This window comes from Hyperolius riggenbachi, chromosome 3 (genome assembly GCF_040937935.1).
Source record: "Hyperolius riggenbachi isolate aHypRig1 chromosome 3, aHypRig1.pri, whole genome shotgun sequence".
Taxonomy (NCBI): Eukaryota; Metazoa; Chordata; class Amphibia; order Anura; family Hyperoliidae; genus Hyperolius; species Hyperolius riggenbachi.
The window spans coordinates 492,134,208-492,154,547 of NC_090648.1; the positions used below are offsets into that span (position 1 = coordinate 492,134,208).

A 20,340-nucleotide genomic window follows, 5' to 3' on the forward strand; every position below is an offset into this window, starting at 1 on the left:
GTTCAACCAGAAAACAAAAGTACAACACCAGCCTGCTCCCTCACATATCCCTGTTGATCCAGAGGAAGGTTAAAAACCCTTACAAGGCTTGTTCCAATTAGCCCCAAAAGGGAAAAAATGTCTTCCCGACTCCAGATGGCAATCAGATAAAATCCCTGGATCAACACCACTGGGCATTACCTAGTAATTGTAGCCATGGATGTCTTTAATCGCAAGGAAAGCATCTAAGCCCCTTTAAATGCAGATATAGAATTTGCCATAACTACTTCCTTTGGCGATTTATAATCATTTATAATCGCTTAGATAAAAGAATTGAATCTATTGGTTGGTTGGGCACCAAAATTTATCGGTGTATGGCCAGCTTAGAGAGGAACTTTAGTGAAAAGTGGAAAAACAGAAATCAATACATTGCAAAGTGAGAAATTAAAAAATAGACAAGAGATCAAGAAATTATTGGTATTTGCAGTGTAAATTGTTCATCAACTGTCATACTCTATAACCACACCCCTAACAATGTGATAGGCTAAAAGGTTGTTTTTCTATAGATATACATATGCACAGATATGGATACTGGTTGCTTGGCAGTTGGAAACAGCTGTTATTTCCCACAGTGCAATGAGGTCCACAGATAGAAACCTGTCAGGGCCATGGTCCTGACATCACTTTGTGGGAGGGGTTTCACCACAATATCAGCCACACAGACCCCCCCCCCCCCCACCTATTGATCTATCTGAGAAAAGGTAAAGATTTCTTGTGGGAAAGGGGGTATCAGCTACTGATTGGGATGAAGCTCTTGGTTACAGTTCCTCTTTAGGTAAAATATAAGAATTGTGTGTGATATATGCGTAGAGTACTGTATATAGATTAATTCTTGTGAATGAGCCCCAGACGGCCATAAGAGTCATACGTGAATCCTGTCTTGTGATTTGCAGATATTGATGAATGTACGTCCGGAACGCACAACTGTCTCGCCACGTTCAGTTGTCAGAACACGCCGGGGTCTTTCCGCTGCCGGCCTAAGCAGCAGTGTGCAGCGGGCTTCATACAAGACGCACTGGGCAACTGCATTGGTAAGTCTCACCATATAAAGGAGGCCTCCGCCCCCACTGCTTCATTACCTCATCCAATCACCAGAGGGGGAGGGGCTGGGGTGAAGCAGGCGGATCCAGAGCTATCATAGTTCCAGGGCTGGACCTGTATGCCAGCACTCCAGTTTTTTTTTTAAATTTTTGTACAGCAGAATCCCCAGGGTCTGGCACCAACGGTGATCACCTCATGCCAGATACATGTGCGCGCCGGTTACCAGACAAAAAAGCACAACCCCAACCCTCCCCACAGGATAGAATACTCACCGCTCCTCCAGCAACGTCCTGTAGCTCCTAGCGGGCTCCTGGCAACTATCCAACGCCCTCCATGCATGGCTCCTGGCGTGTCACCTGACCTTCGTTGGGGTCACGTGACATACAGGGAGCGGTGCACGGATGACGGAAGCCACAAGACTTTGCTGGAGGCTCGGAGTGTATTTTATGGCCAGCAAAGCCCCCCAAAACACCACAAAAACCTGTTCCCGTTATCCCCTCAGGCATTGCCTGAGCTCCAAATAACGGGGACTTTGCTGTAGTCACTTTACTGCAATTTGTGCATCGTTTGTGATTCACGCACAGACGCTGGCTCAGTCATGTAAATTGCAGGTTCATGTTCCCACCAGTGCAATCTAATATCGGTCCCATTTGGCCTGATGGCAAATGTCGGTCCTGCTGTTTCATTTTTTTCTTGAGCGTTTGCATTTCTGTATAAAGTACAGGAGTTCAGGAATATTGCAGATGAAATGCAACGCAATGTGATTTAACCATAAAGACTTGCTATTTCCCAGTGGCATCGCTAAGGAGCTGTGGGCCCCAGTCCAAGTTTTACTTTGGGCCCCCCCCTAAGCACTCCATATATAACAATTGAGAAGGCGCACCAAAACCTGCAAAAGACAGACAGTGTCAGAGGTGCAAGAAGGGAATGGGGGGCAGTTTGTTAATGATTACCACTATTCAAAGCATTTATAGAAGTGATTATTACCAGCTCAGGACCAATAGAGAGCTAATACTGCCACTGAGGGAGGGCCCCTCTGGCCCAAGGGCCCCAATCCGGTTACAACCTCTGCATCCTCTATTGCCACGCCACTGCTATTTCCTGTTCTTTTGTCATTTCCTGTGTAACGGCCAAAGGGTCCTACAATAGCCAAATGCAAGAAGAATCCCTCCTCCTGTTTCCCCCCCATTCCCTTTAGATTGTAAGCTCGCAAGGGCAGGGCTCTGTCCCTCTTTTGTGTCTTGGAAATCAATATACATTTTATTTATCATATTACTTTTATCACTGCCATTACCACTTCTGTATTTTGTATCGTTTTTATATTTTGTCACTAATTATGTATCTTGTATATTGGTGTACACCATTGTCTGTATTATTATGTTCCCCATGTTCGTTTCTCACTTTGTACAGCGCCACAGAATATGTTGGCGCTTTATAAATCAATAATAATAAAATTAAGAAGAAGAAACTTTCTTCTCGGCCAGTTTGGTGAAAAGACAAAAACGCAATTGTAGGCACCACAAGAGAACCGGTAGAGGATCACAGAAAACGCATGGTGTAGAATTGTAAGGGCTCTTTCACACTAGGATCTGATCTGTGCGTTTTGACGGATCACTCCTAGTTTGCGCGAGTGGTAACATGAAAGTCTATTTGACTTTCATGTTAACTTTCACATTAGACGAAGTGTTCCAGAGCGTTACGTTACAACACATCTGGGAGCAGGGGCGTAGGAATAGGCCCTGCAGCCCCTGCGCCCGCGGGGGGGGCCCGGCCCCCCCCTGGGGCCCGCTTGGGGCCGTTTTGTGGGTGCTGGAGGGGTGGCAGCATGAGGGGAAAGCCTTGCCCACAGTCGGCGGGGAGAGGGGTAGTTCCCCCCTCTCCCTCACCTCGGGGCTCTCCCCTCTGTGCTCCCCTCCAGCTCTTTAGTGTGTGGGGCTGTGGGCAGCGGGCAGCGAGCGGCGGGCAGATACATACCTGCTTCCGTGCGTTCCATCGACGACTTCTCCCTCTAGCGGCTGACGTCACTTCCGGAAGTGACGTCAGCCGCTAGAGGGAGAAGTCTCCGATGGAACGCACGGAAGCAGGTATGTATCTGCCCGCCGCTCGCTGCCCGCTGCCCACAGCCCCACACACTAAAGAGCTGGAGGGGAGCACAGAGGGGAGAGCCCCGAGGTGAGGGAGAGGGGTGAACTACCCCTCCCCCCGCCGACTGTGGCAAGGCTTTCCCCTCATGCTGCCACCCCTCCAGCACCCACAAAACGGCCGCGAGCGGGCCCCGGGGGGGGGGGGGGGGGGCCCGCTCAGAAAATCTGCAGGGGGGCCCGGTGGGGCCTAGTTACGCCCCTGAGTTTCATAACGTTCAGCGCAGCATTTTCCCATCGGGTGAATTAGAACTACTGGTGCTGATCAGCGTCGCACCACAACTTCCCGACGTCACGCTGCAGGCCAATAACGCGTGTAGGAAATCGGCTCCTGCACGCGTTTGGTATGTGAAAAAACCCTCAATACCTGCGTTCAGGGGCGTAACTAGGCCCCACCGGGCCCCCCCAGGGCCGTTTTGTGGGGTTTGGAGGGGACGGAGCATGAGGGGAAAGTCATGGCCACGTTCGGCAGGGAGGGGGACGTCCCTCCCCTCCCTCACCTCGGGGCTCTCCCCTCCAGCTTAAATTAGAGTCCGGGCAGCGGCGGGCAGCAGACAGATACATACATTCCGTGCGCTCCAGCGTGCGTTCCTCTCTCTAGTCTCTGACGCGACTTCCTGTTATACAGGCCCGGCCCCCCCTGCGGGAGCAGGGGCTGCAGGCCCTATTGTTATGCCAGTGCCTGCGTTTGGGTTTTGTGATTTGTGGTGGTGCTGTTGCAAACATGTCTCAATGGCGATTCTGACAGTCTGTGCGCTCTGTCGTGCACCTGTTCCATACAAGACAAGACAAATAATATTTATATCGTGCTTTTCTCCTGACGGACTCAAAGCACCAGAGCTGCAGCCACTAGGACGTGCTCTATAGGCAGTAGCAGTGTTAGGGAGTCTTGCCTAAGGTCTCCTACTGAACATACACTTCCTGTTCGGCGAGTGATTTACATAAGATGGCTACGGGCGATTCTTCATGGTGTTGCCATTTCACTGGTGAGGATTGTGAACGATTGTCGCATGCTTTAGCTTTGTCTCTCTTTCATTGCAGATATTAACGAATGCCTGAGCCTGAATGCACCGTGTCCTCAAGGCCAGACCTGCATTAACACCGAAGGCTCGTACACGTGTCAGCGTCACGTGGTCAACTGTGGGCGGGGCTACCATCTCAGTGCTGAAGGGACAAAGTGTGAAGGTAGGGGGATCGCTGGCTTAAGACCTCCCCCAGATTTGTGCCTCCATCCATAAATGGCCACAAATAACAACTATCTACAAGCTGACAGATGGGCAGGAGCCAAAATCCAAACAGGATCATAATCAGATCACCCACACAAGGCAGATGCCTAGGGCCTGATGGTATAATAAAAGTGTCTGCCTGACAGTTCCTGTCTCGCCTCTCTGCCACCTTGCCCAGAAAAAGGCCAGGTGGCAAACATGGAGGCGCCAGAACTGCTCTCTTGCCTTGGGCCCATTTTCACCTTCCTTGACTTCACAGCAACAGCTTAAGGAATCCAGAGACAAGACAAGACACAGAACATTTATATTGCAATTTTCTACTGACGTAATCAAAGCACCGGAGTTGCAGCCACTAGGGGGCACGCTCTATAAGCAGTAGCAGTATTAGGGAGTCTTGCCCAAGGTCTCCTCACTGAATAGGTGCTGGCTTCCTGAACAGGATGAGCTGAGATTTAAACCCAGGTCTCCTGTGTCAGAGGCAGAGCCCTTAATCAGTAAGTACACTATCCACCCAGAGGGGGCACATTATACAGGGGACCTCCGCCAGAGGAGGCATGTTATGCAGGGGACCCCCTCCAGAGGGGGCATGTTATGCAGGGGACTCCCGCCAGAGGGGGCATGTTATGCAGGGGACCCCCCGCCAGAGGAGGCATGTTATGCAGGGGACCCCCTCCAGAGGCGGCACGTTATGCAGGGGCCCCCCACCAGAGGGGGCATGTTATGCAGGGGACCCCGCCAGAGGGGGCACATTATGCAGGGGACTCCTGTCAGAGGGGGCACTTTATGCAGGGGACTCCCACCAGAGGGGGCACGTTATGCAGGGGACTCCCGCCAGAGGGGGCATGTTATGCAGGGAACTCCCGCCAGAGGGGGCATGTTATGCAGGGAACCCCCACCAGAGGGGGCATGTTATGCAGGGACTCCCGCCAGAGGGGGCATGTTATGCAGGGGACCCCGCCAGAGGGGGCACATTATACAGGGGACCCCCACCAGAGGGGGCATGTTATGCAGAGGACCCCCATCTGAAGGCAGCTTTACACTACTTACACTTTTGATGTAACTACAGATCCTCTCCTGCCCATCTGCCTGCTCAGAAACAGTTAATGTTTATTGCTATTCTGCCCCCCCCCCCCCTCTTCCCTGACTATATACATTAATATTCTGCTTTCTCTTGTAGATATTAACGAGTGTTCCAGCATCCAGAACCCCTGCGGAGAGGGGCACACCTGCATAAATGCCCCCGGAACATATCGCTGCGACTGTCGGGCGGGATATCACTTTGACCCATTGGGAAGGTCATGCATTGGTGAGTCTTACCTGAAGTTGAACTTACGGTTCTCTGATGAGGTGAGATCTAGAGGTAAGCACAGAGGTTTCAAGGGTTGGAGATTAACAAACATCGTGTAGAAGTGAATTCCAGAGAAGGGGTGAAGCTTGTGAGAAGTCCTGTATGTGTTAGAGTGAGGCAATGACAAGTGTGAAGGATAGGAGAAGGTAGTGGAGGCCGTCATTGAGATTTCATCTTTAAGTTAAAGGAGAACTGAACTAACACGGATATAGATACTGCCATATTTATTTTCTTTTAAACAATTCCAGTTGCCTGGCAGCCCTGCTGATCTATTTGGCTGCAGTAATGTCTGAATAACACCAGAAACAAGCATGCATCTAATCTTGTCAGATCTGACATAAATGTCAGAAAGAGATGATCTGCCGCATGATTGTTCAGGATCTATAGCTTAGATATTAGAGGCAGAGGATCAGCAGGGCAGCCAGGCAATCTGCATTGTTTAAAAAAAAAAAATATGGCAGCCTCCATACATCTCTCACTTCAGTTTTCCTTTCGGAAGGAAATGTCTGGCGGTAACAGACGTTTGTAGGCTTTGTAAGGAGGGTTTATAGTTCAGGATTCTCTAAACACCTTTTCGGCCAAGGGAGGGATTAGCAGAACAACTTTATATCTTTCTTTGTATGGTGAGATTTAGTGCTGAGAAGCAATGTACATCCAGTTATTTAAAGGTTACTATGCAATACTGTAGAAGACCAGAGAATTCACTCTTTATGTCAATTAATTGAAGGGTACCTGTAACCTGAGACAGGATTTAAAAAAAAAAATTATATATGCCCTGGGATTCCTCCAGCCCCCACTAGGCTGATTGCTCCCGCGCCGTCCTCCTCCACTTTCTAGATTGTCTGCAATTCGGCTGCAAATTCCTTCAGTCGGCATAGGCGCAGTCTGCCTGTGCGCGCTCCCTCGTTGCCGGGAGCGTTCTGCGCAGTAGTACTGTGCAGGTGCAGAACTCTCCAGGTGATGGGGGCGTGGTCAGGTCGCGCATGCGCAGAACACCCCAGACCAGAGGACTTTCAGGGCAGAATTGCGGCCGATCCAGGCAGCGGAGGAGGACGGTGAGGGAGCGATCAGCCTGGAGGGGGCTGGAGGAAGCCTGAGGTATGTATAATTTTTTTAATGCTAACCACAAGAAAATGTATGCGTGCTCAACACCAAGCTTAACCCTTACAAGTCTGGCTGTGCAAATCTGGCTAAACTGGCTTATCATGGCTTTCGCATGCCAAACTTTGCAGGGTCAAAAACTAATACCGGGAAGCGGTTGCCCTGCGGGAATTAGCTCATGCTACATTAGCACTATCCAGGAGCGCCACGGGGAGGCTTCCCAATGCCCCCATACAACCGGGGGGGCTGCGGGGCCCCAGGCTCTCTCACTGCCTAGGGACCACAACGTCACCCCGGAGGGGGAGGCTGGGTGGCGCAGACGATCCCCCCCAAGCGTGGCCAGCGCCGGGGAGGGCTTTCCGCACCCACCTCCCAAAATTAAAAACAGGCACTTACCTTGACGTCCATTGTGTTCTGCTGCTGCGCATTAACTTGGGGGCACTGCATGGGAAAGGAGTGACGTATGGGTCACCCCGAGCTATAGGGCTCAGGGCTGGCTCACACACATCACTCCAGAAGGGGGGGAGGACAGGCACAGACATCCCACTCCAGGGCTCACACCACCTAGAGCAAGCCATCCACCACCTGCCTCCAAAGGACAGAAATTGCAAAGTGCTAACCACAAGAAAATGTATGCGTGCTCAACACCAAGCTTAACCCTTACAAGTCTGGCTGTGCAAATCTGGCTAAATTGGCTTATCATGAGGCAATGCTCATGCAAAATTGCATTTGCTTTCGCATGCCAAACTTTGCAGGGTCAAAAACGAATACCGCAAAGCGGTTGCCCTGCGGGAACATGATAAGCCAATTTAGCCAGATTTGCACAGCCAGACTTGTAAGGGTTAAGCTTGGTGTTGCATAAATCTTCTTGTGGTTATAATTTTTTTCATTCCCTCCATCTCATGTTCCCTTTAACAGCACAATATTTTCCTCAGATGTGATAATTCAATCAGATTTTTACAATCCTGTCCCCAGCTGAACTGTTTTCTCAATTTCTAATTGAGAATCACTTCCATTTCAGGCACGGCAGCTATCATACCTATTTAAACGCTGCCAGAAGGTCACTTGTGGCCTAGGTCATTTGGTGCCATTTCATTCCTAAGTGCCATTTATCACAAAGTGCTTTGCAACAACTTACCAAGAATTTACCAAGAATTCACCCAGGAATTCAAACAAGATTAAACAGCCAAAGGACTCTGCTGGAAACTACTACTCTGCATCCAGAACTGCCTCCAATGCTGTTGCTCAAAATGCCACTGCTGGATATATGTTGCACAACCAAGTAGACTCTTTATGTACACAGGTTTGCTTGCACTAACTGCATACTCATATAAACTGTTTTGGGGTTGGAAATTTCCTGCTGATAATCACTGACACTTACCATGTTTACTGCACTTTTTCTTATGTTCTGCCTGTCTGCAAACATCTACAAGTTGCATTGCAATATGCATCCTCCCAATGTACCACACTCCATATTTATTTCACCTGCTCTGCTTTCCTCACCTTACTCAGCTTCTCATGAACGGTTAGCTCTCCTGAAATCTCTCTCTCCCTCCAGCAGCTCAAAAACCTCACAAACATTTAAATCCCATTCACATTTGCTTACTCTCTCCCTCCTACTCTTACTTGCTGCTGGTGATATATCACCTAACCCTGGGCCACAGCCTGCTGCCAGACAAGCATCCCCTGCTGACCTGCTTCACACACTTTACAGCCCTCTGTCCACAAATAACCTCAACATCCATCCTCGCCCCAACCTTATTTCCATCCATCCCACCCACAAACACATGCTCCCCTTACCCTGCGGTCTCTGGAATGCCAGATCCATCCGCAATAAACTTACAGCGGTCCACGACCTCTTCCTCTCCAAATCGCTCACCATCCTCGCACTCACTGAGACATGGCTCACCCCCTCTGACTCTGCCGCAGAGGCTGCCCTCTCCTATGGGGGGCTTCACCTCAGTCACACCCCCAGACCAGACAACAGGACCGGGGGAGGGGTGGGTCTGCTCCTCTCCCTATCCTGCACATTCTGTGTCCTCACTCCACCTTCCTCCCTACAATTCACATCATTTGAGGCCCACACTATCCGCCTCTACAGTCCCCTCCCAGCCATTGTTGCAGTCTTATACCGCCCTCCGGGCTCCACACGACATTTTCTCGACAACCTTGCCTCCTGGCTCCCACACATACTCTCCTCTGACCTCCCCACCATCATCCTCGGGGATTTCAATATTCCCATCAGTGAACCCAAGAACTCTGTTGTGACCCGGCTACTCACCATAGCCAACTCACATGGCCTAGTACAACACACCAACGCCCCCACTCACACTGCAGGTCGCACTCTCGACCTTATATTCACTATATCCACCACCATTGCAGACCTCGACATCGCACCATTTCCAACCTCAGACCATTACCTTCTCACCTTCAACCTCCTCACGGAAGGCAACTCCAAACTACCCGCCTACCCACCTGGTCGATGGCAGCGAGACCTACGCAAGCTCAACCCTAGCGTCCTTGCTGACTCCCTCCATGGCCTCTCCTCCACTCTCCCCACCCTAACCTGTCCTAATCTTGCTGCAGCTCAGTATCACCAAACTCTCTCATGAGCCCTAGAGAAAGCTGCTCCACCAATATTCCCCCGCAACCGACCCCCTAACCCCCAGCCCTGGCGCACTACCCATACTCACAACCTCCAGAGGGTAACACGTGCCACTGAACGAAAATGGAGGAAAACTCGACTAAGCCAGGATTTCTTACAGTACAAGACTAACCTGCTGCAGTTCCGCACTGCTTTTGCTCATGCGAAGCAGGAATACTTTACCAAGCTCATCGGAGCACAAGCTTCCAACCCCCGGTGTCTTTTTGGCACCTTCAACTGCCTGCTTAAACCCACCCCCCACCTTCTGTTTCCTCCCTCTCTGCCACAGATTTAGCCACCCACTTCACCAACAAAATAGTCTCCATCTGTCAGGAAATAACCAATCTTCAATCTTCACCTCCCACCCGCTCACAACCAACTCCTCCTCCACCCTATCCTCCCCTCACCTTCTTCACTCCTACTACCACTGAGGAAGTCAACCGCCTACTGCAGACTTCCCATACCACTACCTCCCCCCTTGACCCTATCCCTTCTGATCTACTTCAGCCTCACTTCACGGATTAGCCCTAGTCCTCACTACCCTGTTTAACCTCTCCCTATCCACAGGCACCTTCCCCTCAGACTTCAAGCAGGCCACAGTACTGCCCCTGCTCAAGAAACCCTCCCTCGACCCCTCGCTACACTCCAACTACTGCCTGATCTCCCTCCTCCCCTTCGCCTCAAAACTCCTTGAGCGTCTGGTTCACAAACGCCTGACCCAGTATCTCAATGCCAACTCACTACTAGACCCACTGCAATCTGGATTTCGGCCTGCCCACTCAACCGAAACGGCTCTCACCAAAGTGGTCAATGACCTTGCCTTAGCTAAAGCTGAAGGTAAATACTCCATTCTCCTCCTCCTTGACCTTTCAGCAGCTTTTGATACAGTAGATCATCCCCTACTCCTTCAGTCCCTCCAACCCATGGGCATTCACGATCTAGCCCTGACCTGGCTTTCATCATACCTCTCCAACTGCTCCTTCACAACCTCCTTCAATGAGTCCTCGTCCACCCCCAACAACCTCTCAGTGGGAGTCCCCCAAGGCTCGGTCCTTGGCCCCCTACTGTTCTCCCTATACACATCCTCCATTGGCAAGGTTATCTCCTTCATGGGTTTTAACTATCATCTGTATGCAGATGACACCCAAATCTATCTCCACACCCCTGACATATCCACCACTACCATGGACAAGGTCTCCTCCTGCCTATCTGCCATCTCCTCCTGGATGTCCGCTAGGTTCCTGAAATTAAATCTAGACAAAACGGAATTTATGATCTTCCCACCCCGGTCATCCCTGGACCTCCCAGATGTGCAGGTCACTGTTAACCATACTACCATTCACCCTACCTCTCAAGCCCGCTGTCTGGGTGTCACCCTGGACTCCACACTCTCCTTCACTCCCCACATCCAAAACCTCACAAAGTCCTGCAACTTCCACCTTCGTAACATCTGTAAGATTCGCCCGTTCCTGACCTCTGCCACCACCAAACTCCTCATCCATGCCCTCATAATTTCCAGCCTCGACTACTGCAATGCCCTTCTGTCTGGTCTCCCTAAGATCCGAATAGCCCCACTGCAGTCCATCATGAATGCGGCAGCCAGAATTATCCACTCCTCCCATCGCTCCACCAGGGCGGCTCCCCTCCGTGAATCCCTCCACTGGCTTCCTATCCAGTCCAGAATCAGATTCAAGATATTGTGTCTGACCTACAAATCCGTCCACAAAACCTGTCCAACCTACATTTCTGATCTTACTCAGAGATACACACCAAGCCGCTCACTCCGCTCCTCCAATGAACTTTGCCTGACCGTCCCCCGCATCACTCAGTCCCATGCACGCCTCCAAGACTTCTCAAGAGCTGCTCCAACACTATGGAACTCCCTACTTTCACCCATTAGGGCAGCCCCCTCCTTCAACACCTTCAAGAAGGCCCTTAAAACTCACCTTTTCACTCTGGCCTACCACCCCTCACAATTGCTCTAAACCCACAGCTGAACTCTGGTCCCCTACCTCTCCCTCTAGATTGTAAGCCTTTGGGCAGGGTCCTCCACCTTTTGTGTTCTACCTGATCATGCACCTCCATTACTGTGCACCCATGCTATGCATTTGAGTGAACCTAACTTGCCTAATCTCCATGCTCCCCTCCAGTGACTGACTAAGCATTACGTTGTACTCATACTGTGCTGTGTGATCTGGTTTTCTTGTATTCCTGTATTGTGATATTGCTGTTTGTCAGTCACCCCTAAATATTGTCTGTAACCTAAATTAATGTCCAGCACTGCGTAATATGTTGGCTCTTTATAAATACAATAAATAATAATAATAATATTAATAACAGAAAACCATGCATGTGGTTATGTGGAGAAAATCAAAATGAAACGATCTTATGGTGGATTGGAGACAGAATTTTGTCGAAAGGAATGTCGGGTTTTTACGATCGTATCTGAAGAGAAAAAGTGCCCTAAACGACCCATTTTTTGGGAACAATCCATAACTACCTTCCGCAAATCTGCTGGCATGATCGCATCTGAGGATAATATTGTACTATTAATGGGCACCTATAAGAAGAACTCAGGGGGTCAGTATTAAATAATCTTCTTGTGGGTTAAATATTCTTTCACAAACCAGGTCTCAGCACAGGAAGCAGATATTTGGCTCCGCCCACTCAGCACACTGAATAAGCTCTGCTTTTTCTGCAAGACAACCATTATCTTCTTCTGTTAACCATTCTCTCTTCCTCCTGCCAGACCTCAATGAATGCCGGGGGTACTCGGGGCGAGTTTGTGCCCACAAGTGTGAGAACACAGCCGGTTCTTTCTACTGCAGCTGCACCACCGGATTCAAGCTGGCTCAAGATGGCAGAAATTGTGAAGGTGCATGCGTCTTCTACCCCATATCACCCCCGGGGGCAGCACTGTGCGTTGCTCTATCTCCCCATATCACCCCCGGGAGCAGCAATGTGCATCAACTACCCTATATCACCTCCAGGGGCAGCACTGTGCGTCTACTACCCCATATCAACTCCGGGGGCAGCACTGTGGGTCTACTACCTCATATTGACCCCGGTGGCAGCTCTGTGCGCCTACCTCCCTGTATCACCCCCAGGGGCAGCTCTGTGCATCTACCTCCCTGTATCACCCCTGGGGGCAGCACTGTGCATCTACCTCCCTGTATCACCCCCGGGGGCAGCACTGTGCATCTACCTCCCTGTATCACCCCCAGGGGCAGCACTGTGCATCTACCTCCCTGTATCACCCCCGGGGGCAGCTCTGTGCATCTACCTCCCTGTATCACCCCGGGGGCAGCTCTGTGCATCTACCTCCCTGTATCACCCCTGGGGGCAGCTCTGTGCATCTACCTCCCTGTATCACCCCCGGGGGCAGCACTGTGCATCTACCACCCTGTATCACCCCCGGGGGCAGCACTGCTATCAGCAGTCGCAGCAATTCTGAATTGTTAATACAAATGGGGCAAAATCTGTCATAATAAATTATGATTGTTGGTTGCCGTTTAGATGTGGACGAATGCAGCAGCAACCCGTGCAGCCAAGAGTGCGCCAATGTGTATGGCTCATTCCAGTGCTACTGCCGCCGGGGCTACCAGCTGAGCGACGTGGATGGTATCACCTGTGAAGGTAAATACTGGGCCTCCATGGAGCAATGATTATTGTGTCACCGATGGAAAGATGGGTCCACTCACCCATATATGTGGATCCTCTAATGCTTTGGTCCCTGTCCAGGATAAGGTATAGAATGAACCAGAAGGGTCTCCTTAAAAAGGGCCAGCAAGATGTGTCTTGTCAATATAACCTTCCACTCTGGAGGTGGAGCTCAGACAAGCCCACATCATAGTGTGGCCTTCTGTTGGTTAGAGAAGCTTGTACTGCAGGGGTGTGTCTGGCCAGTATAACATTCCAGCTCCAGAGGTAGAGCTCAGACACGCCCACAGGAAAGTGCATTCTTCTATAATGGTTAGTGAGGCTTGTACTGCAGGGGTGTGTCTGGCCAGTATAACATTCCAGCTCCAGAGGTGGAGCTCAGACACGCCAACAGGAAAGTGCATTCTTCTATAATGGTTAGTGAGGCTTGTACTGCAGGGGTGTGTCTGGCCAGTATAACATTCCAGCTCCAGAGGTGGAGCTCAGACACGCCAACAGGAAAGTGCATTCTTCTATAATGGTTAGTGAGGCTTGTACTGCAGGGGTGTGTCTGGCCAGTATAACATTCCAGCTCCAGAGGTGGAGCTCAGACACGCCCACAGGAAAGTGCATTCTTCTATAATGGTTAGTGAGGCTTGTACTGCAGGGGTGTGTCTGGCCAGTATAACATTCCAGCTCCAGAGGTGGAGCTCAGACACGCCCACAGGAAAGTGCATTCTTCTATAATGGTTAGTGAGGCTTGTACTGCAGGGGTGTGTCTGGCCAGTATAACATTCCAGCTCCAGAGGTGGAGCTCAGACACGCCCACAGGAAAGTGCATTCTTCAATTGGTTAGTGAGGCTTGTACTGCGGGGGGGTGTCTGGCCAGTATAACATTCCAGCTCCAGAGATAGAGCTCAGACATGACCATCGGAAAGTGCATTCTTCTATTGGTTAGAGAAGGTTGTACTGCGGGGGGGGGGGGGGGGGGGGGGGGGAGGGGGAAGGGGGGGGGGTCTGGCCAGTATAACATTCCAGCTCCAGAGGTGAAGCTCAGACACGCCCACAGGAAAGTGCATTCTTCTATTGGTTAGTGAGGCTTGTACTGCAGGGGTGTGTCTGGCCAGTATAACATTCCAGCTCCAGAGGTGGAGCTCAGACACGCCCACAAGAAAGTGCATTCTTCTATAATGGTTAGTGAGGCTTGTACTGCTGGGGGGTGTCTGGCCAGTATAACATTCCAGCTCCAGAGGTGGAGCTCAGACACGCCCACAGGAAAGTGCATTCTTCTATTGGTTAGTGAGGATGCCCTGTATTTTCTGTGCTCTGCAGAAGGGAGGGGAGGCTCCCTGCAGGGTTCAAGAACAAAGCAACGAGCCAAAAATATCCTGCCTGGCAGATTAATAGTTGCCACCATTAGGATGAGTGTAGAGGATGCTTCTACAGACATCAAACTGTCAGCTCAAACAGGAATTAGCCATTAAAATTTAGTGTCTGTGCTATACTCACCCAACCACCTCGATGCCCACGTCCTTCTGTCTAGGCAGGCTTTTCATCAGTGATGTCAGGTCACCTGACTGGTTCCTTACTCACAGGAAAAGACATGCTCTTGCCCCCTACCTGACTACTTCCTGTGGGTAATAATAGGGAGGAGCGTGGCAGACTTGCTGCTCTCTCAGGTAGGAGCACAGGAAGACAGTTCTGCAAGCCGAGCCCATCAGCCAATAAGCAAAAAAAAATTAAAAATTAAAAAGTAGTTTCTGTCCAATGCAAAAATACTTTTTGTATTGCACATTATAATCTGTTCTACACATTATGCATTAAAAAGGAACGTTAGCAAAAAGTGGAAAAAAATAAATCAATAGATTGCAAGGTGAGAAGTTAAAACTTAGAAGAGAGCTCAAGATATGATTGATATTCGCCATGTAATTTGTTTATATTGTTTGTTCCACAATCAGCCTGCACCTCATCATCTTTACTACTGGCAGGCATGAAAAAACAAACAAACAGACAGCATCAACTGCCATTATCTATAACCACAGCCCCTAACAATGCGATAGGTGGGAGATACTTGCTTGGCAGTTAGAAACAGCTGTAATATTTCCCACAATGCAATGAGGTTCACAGACGGGAAACTGTCAGGACCATGATCATGACATCACACTGTGGGAGGGGTTTCACCACAATATCAGCCATACAGAGCCCCCTGATGATATATATGAGAAAATGTAAAGTATAAGCTACTTGGAAAAGTTCAATCTTTGGTCACAGTTACTCTTTAAATTCTTCAAGATCATCCGGCACAGCTCTTTTACAAAAATTGCTTTATTTGATCCTTAAAAAGACAGAAAAGCTGCAAAGTGGCGTCATGTCTGTCTTTTTAAAGCAGTAGGACTTGCTGACGCTGCACCACACCTCTCACAACCTCAGATCAGCAAGTTCTATAAACTTGGTCACTCCCAGAGTGCACCTCAAAAAATCTGGAGATAGAGCCTTCTGTCATGCTGCCCCTACTCTTTGGAACTCCCTGCCACACCCAGTAAAGACAGCCCTATCCCTGTTATTTAAATCCAGACTGAAAAGCCACCTGTTTAGCCTGGCATTTCCGGACTTATAAAATTCTTCCTCTGTACCACGATGATCGGAGCCGTGCTTATGCGCTTTGAGTCCTATGGGAAGAAAGCGCTTTATAAATGTTATTTGTTGTTGTTGTTGTTGTTGTTAGGATTAGCCATACTATGCCATGGAAAAAAACACATATATAAGTAGATAAATACTTGATCTACTTACATAACACATGTATTGTACTGTCCACGTTTTGATTTCAGTGAACGTTATATAGTAAATGAAGATAATTCTGTTCCTGGTGGGAACCATGTCTTTTGCCCACAGTTTAGGCTAAATACTGATGTCATTTCTGCCCTTTACTTTTTTATCTTTTCTCCTCCAATCCCTGAGTCACCTCAGCCTTGCTTGTAAACACAAGTGAGCAGGGGATCATGTTTCAGCTAGGCAGCTAGGCAGGGAAATAAATGGAAGAGGAGGAATATATTATAGATAAAAAGAACCCCCAGCATGCAACTGTTTGGCACCGACTACTAAAGGGCCAGTGCTGCTAAAGTATGTGATAACTCCAAATCATAACAGCAGAAAAAGTTTTGAAAGTTTTGAATGCAGGATTAGCATCTTTATCACTTAATACACTCAGACCAGTTGCTGTTGAAATGTGATTTTTATGGTGATAATCCCGCTTTAAAGATCCAATAAAGCAATTTTTGTATAAGAGCTGTGCCATGTATTCTTGGAAGAATTGTATGGTGAACCCAGGAGGTACACAGGTGGATCCGTAGCACTCTTATCTCCTGCATCACTGGAGTGCTGTCCTGCACATCTTTTTGGCAGTTCCTCTTTTAATAACAGGAGCGTGAGTTGGGGATAACACTGGTCAGTTATCGTTGTCATACGTTGTTTCTGTTGTCTTTGCAGACATTGATGAATGCGCTTTGCCGACCGGAGGCCACATCTGCTCGTACCGCTGCAACAATGTGCCCGGCAGCTTCCGCTGTTCCTGCCCTCTCACCGGATACACGCTGGCACCCAATGGCCGGAACTGCCAAGGTAAGTCTCAGCCTTTCCAAAAAGAAAGCGCATTCCTTGTCCAATCACTTCTATAGAGTTCAGCCACGTCAGCACCCTTCGGTACAGACATGTCTATGATTGCTCCAGTCACTGCTCAAAGCATCGCCATGCTTCCAGCAAGCTGCTTTACTCTCAGCTGTTATTGAGACAGACATCATATACACAAAGCCAGCATCCCCATAAAGTGTAGCACACCGCCTCCCTGTGGAGTGAATCTATCATTACAAGTAAATAAAAAAAAAAAACAGTGAGGGTGTAAACCCTTGCAAACCATTTGCTTTCCTGCTTTGTGCAGACTTATAAACCAATTAGACCAACACGAAGATTTACAAAATGACTCATATGGGATGGGAAATTCTATCAATTTTTCTACTTCAGTGAACTCTTTTATTTATGTATCTTGTATCACTACTTATGGCCACTGGGTGGTGCAAATAATCACATTCTGTACATAAACAGGGATAAAACGCCATATTAACTGAAAAAACAAAAACATCCAATAAAACATGATTTATTTTGCTTACCCATCTTGTTGTTTTTAGTGTTCACTCTGATTTAGGAGCAATATGATATGAAAAAATGAATATTTTTGCTGGTTTCCATGTTTACTGTTTCTTTGTGATGCCAAAGGTGATATTATTTCTGCCCTTTTCTCTCTTCAACACAGCTCAGTGTTCATTTTCCCGTCCTACTGCCGCAGCTTATGGCCCATACTCACGGGCTACTTTTTGTCCTGTCGCTAGCACACGGTGCGCGACAGGTTCTGCGACAGCTCGTCGCCAGGTCCCTCCGCGTACACACGCGGAAGAGGGATTACTGAAGCGACGGAAGCGGTCGCCGACGTTCCTCCCCCTCGCCGAAAGCGCTGTGGATTTTCTATTATGTTGCTGTCGCCGGGCGATTGACCACGCCAGTCGCCTGGCGCCAGCAGCGACGAGCGACGGTTCGAGGGTGCGCCCCCGTGCAACGCCTCATACTCACGGGCAACCTGTTGCCGCAACACGCGCGCGCCGCGTGTTGCGGCGACAATTGTAGCCCGTGAGTATGGGCCATTACTGTACCTCCCACACCAACCATCACCTAGACAACAGGCTTACATCACTGTGTAAACTGTTCAAAGGCTTAAGGGGGGGGGGGGATTCAATTACCTCTGGTCATAATGTCCTTATCTTATCTGATATAGGGAGCTTTCTGTTATTTGCATGCTGGGATAAGCTAGTTACTGAGCTAAAAAAAACGAAAAAAAAAAAATGTATCGTGTATATTGAGCCTGGCTGAGTGTTTTGCCCCGTGTATTGAGCCTGGCTGTGTGTTTTGCCCCGTGTATTGAGCCTGGCTGTGTGTGTTGCCCCGTGTATTGAGCCTGGCTGTGTGTTTTGCCCCGTGTATTGAGCCTGGCTGTGTGTGTTGCCCCGTGTATTGAGCCTGGCTGTGTGTTTTGCCCCGTGTATTGAGCCTGGCTGTGTGTGTTGCCCCGTGTATCGAGCCTGGCTGTGTGTTTTGCCCCGTGTATTGAGCCTGGCTGTGTGTGTTGCCCCGTGTATTGAGCCTGGCTGTGTGTTTTGCCCCGTGTATTGAGCCTGGCTGAGTGTTTTGCCCCGTGTATTGAGCCTGGCTGAGTGTTTTGCCCCGTGTATTGAGCCTGGCTGTGTGTGTTGCCCCGTGTATTGAGCCTGGCTTTGTGTTTTGCCCCGTGTATTGAGCCTGGCTGTGTGTTTTGCCCCGTGTATTGAGCCTGGCTGTGTGTTTTGCCCCGTGTATTAAGCCTGGCTGTGTGTTTTGCCCCGTGTATTGAGCCTGGCTGTGTGTTTTGCCCCGTGTATTGAGCCTGGCTGTGTGTTTTGCCCCGTGTATTGAGCCTGGCTGTGTGTTTTGCCCCGTGTATTGAGCCTGGCTGTGTGTTTTGCCCCGTGTATTGAGCCTGGCTGTGTGTTTTGCCCCATGTATTGAGCCTGGCTGTGTGTTTTGCCCCGTGTATTGAGCCTGGCTGTGTGTGTTGCCCCGTGTATTGGGCCTGGGTGTGTTTTTTGCCCTGTGTATTGAACCTGGCTGCGTGTTTTGCTCTGGCCTGTGTATTAAGGGTTACATAGCCTTCTCTTTATTCTCAGACATTGATGAGTGTGTGACAGGGACACATAACTGCTCGGGATCGGAGACCTGCTTTAATATCCAGGGTGGATTCAAATGTCTGTCGTTCGAATGCCCCAAAAATTATCGGAAGTCCATTGACACGTAAGTAAACTCCCTTCTGTCTTTCTTATTTTACATTTTATCTTGTATTCAGTTAATAACAGTACTGTACTGTAGTATGTTGCACCATGTTAGCCACAGGTAAGTACGGTTCAGGATTCACTATCAACAGGCAGGATGTGATGTCATCCTGTCCAATCTACGAAGGAGTGATGATGTGAAGACAGCATAACACTCACACAGCTTTCTACACGCCAGGAATCGCAGGATGGCTGCAGGGGGCTGTTAGAAGCCCCAGGCAAGTGAAACTCTTTTTCTTTTCAACTTAGGTTTAGATTCACTTTAAATGTTACCGAGTTTGGGTGAAGTGAGACACTGGCAGCTGAAACTTCAGTCTTACAGATTTAATCACATGACCAGAAGCAGGTGAGGTGAAGGCGTTAGCATCAGGCTCTGTGAGTGGGCCTCCTTTACGGAATGCCTCATCTTGGTCTCGGGTCATATCCAGGTTAGGAGAGTACATAGAGCATGCTTGGCTTTACTCCTATATCTTAAACAGATACAGGTAGGTTAATTGGCTCTCCACAGAATTTGGATCTAAACTGCGGTGTGGGAATCAGATTGTGACCCTCCTGGGTGGTAGTTAGTAAAAGGAATTCTTCAGATGGACGTAGTTGGCCCTGAAGACCTTCATAGAACTTCATTTGCAGAGTCCTCCATCTCACACCATTCCATATTTGGCAGGAGTAGAGTTTCAACCAATTGCCATCTGCAATACTTAGGTATTGATTAACCATATTCTTCATTCTGAATTTCTCCCCCTGGCAGACCTTTTATTTGTCAATTGGGTCAAGTGATGCCTCAGGGCTTTCAAATACTCCGTCTGTAGGGCCTTACAATCATTACACAGCATTAACAGTACAAGATGGACAACCATTTTGAAGGCTGAAGCAGTCACTAGCCAGGCAATATGCCAGTAGCTCAGAAGTATCATGAATCATGAGAATCAACTGTGAAGGGTGTTGAAGGTACTGTAGAAAAACCCTATAGAGACAACAGGAGCCCAGATGGTGCAGTATGTCACAATAAGGACATAATTGAAAAGAGAGTAAATAATCACAAAAGACAACCAACCACTGTAGACAGGTGGAGATGTATAAACCCGTCTCCACTCGGTTGCCCAGGCAAGCTAGATTTGTTCATGCTCTTGAAATGGTCCAGATATGATATGGTCCAGATGGTCCTGGGGGTGGCTAAACCACTAAGGGCAAAAAGGTAACACCCCTCCCAAAGGAGGGTGAACGGCACAGAAGGGGAAAAGAGGTGCCCAGG

At 49.1% G+C, this 20,340-nt stretch overlaps 1 protein-coding gene across 2 annotated transcripts in view; it reads left to right on the plus strand.

Annotated features, from left to right (window-relative positions):
- FBLN1 (fibulin 1) overlaps positions 1 to 20,340 on the plus strand; it is a 112,885-nt gene that overhangs the window by 61,925 nt on the left and 30,620 nt on the right. For both annotated transcript variants that reach the window (XM_068278207.1, XM_068278208.1), the window contains exons 8-14: positions 933 to 1,070; positions 4,263 to 4,406; positions 5,625 to 5,753; positions 12,290 to 12,415; positions 13,057 to 13,176; positions 16,666 to 16,797; positions 18,927 to 19,050. In XM_068278207.1, the coding sequence (XP_068134308.1) occupies positions 933 to 1,070; positions 4,263 to 4,406; positions 5,625 to 5,753; positions 12,290 to 12,415; positions 13,057 to 13,176; positions 16,666 to 16,797; positions 18,927 to 19,050 (913 nt within the window). The remainder of the gene's footprint in view (positions 1 to 932; positions 1,071 to 4,262; positions 4,407 to 5,624; positions 5,754 to 12,289; positions 12,416 to 13,056; positions 13,177 to 16,665; positions 16,798 to 18,926; positions 19,051 to 20,340) is intronic.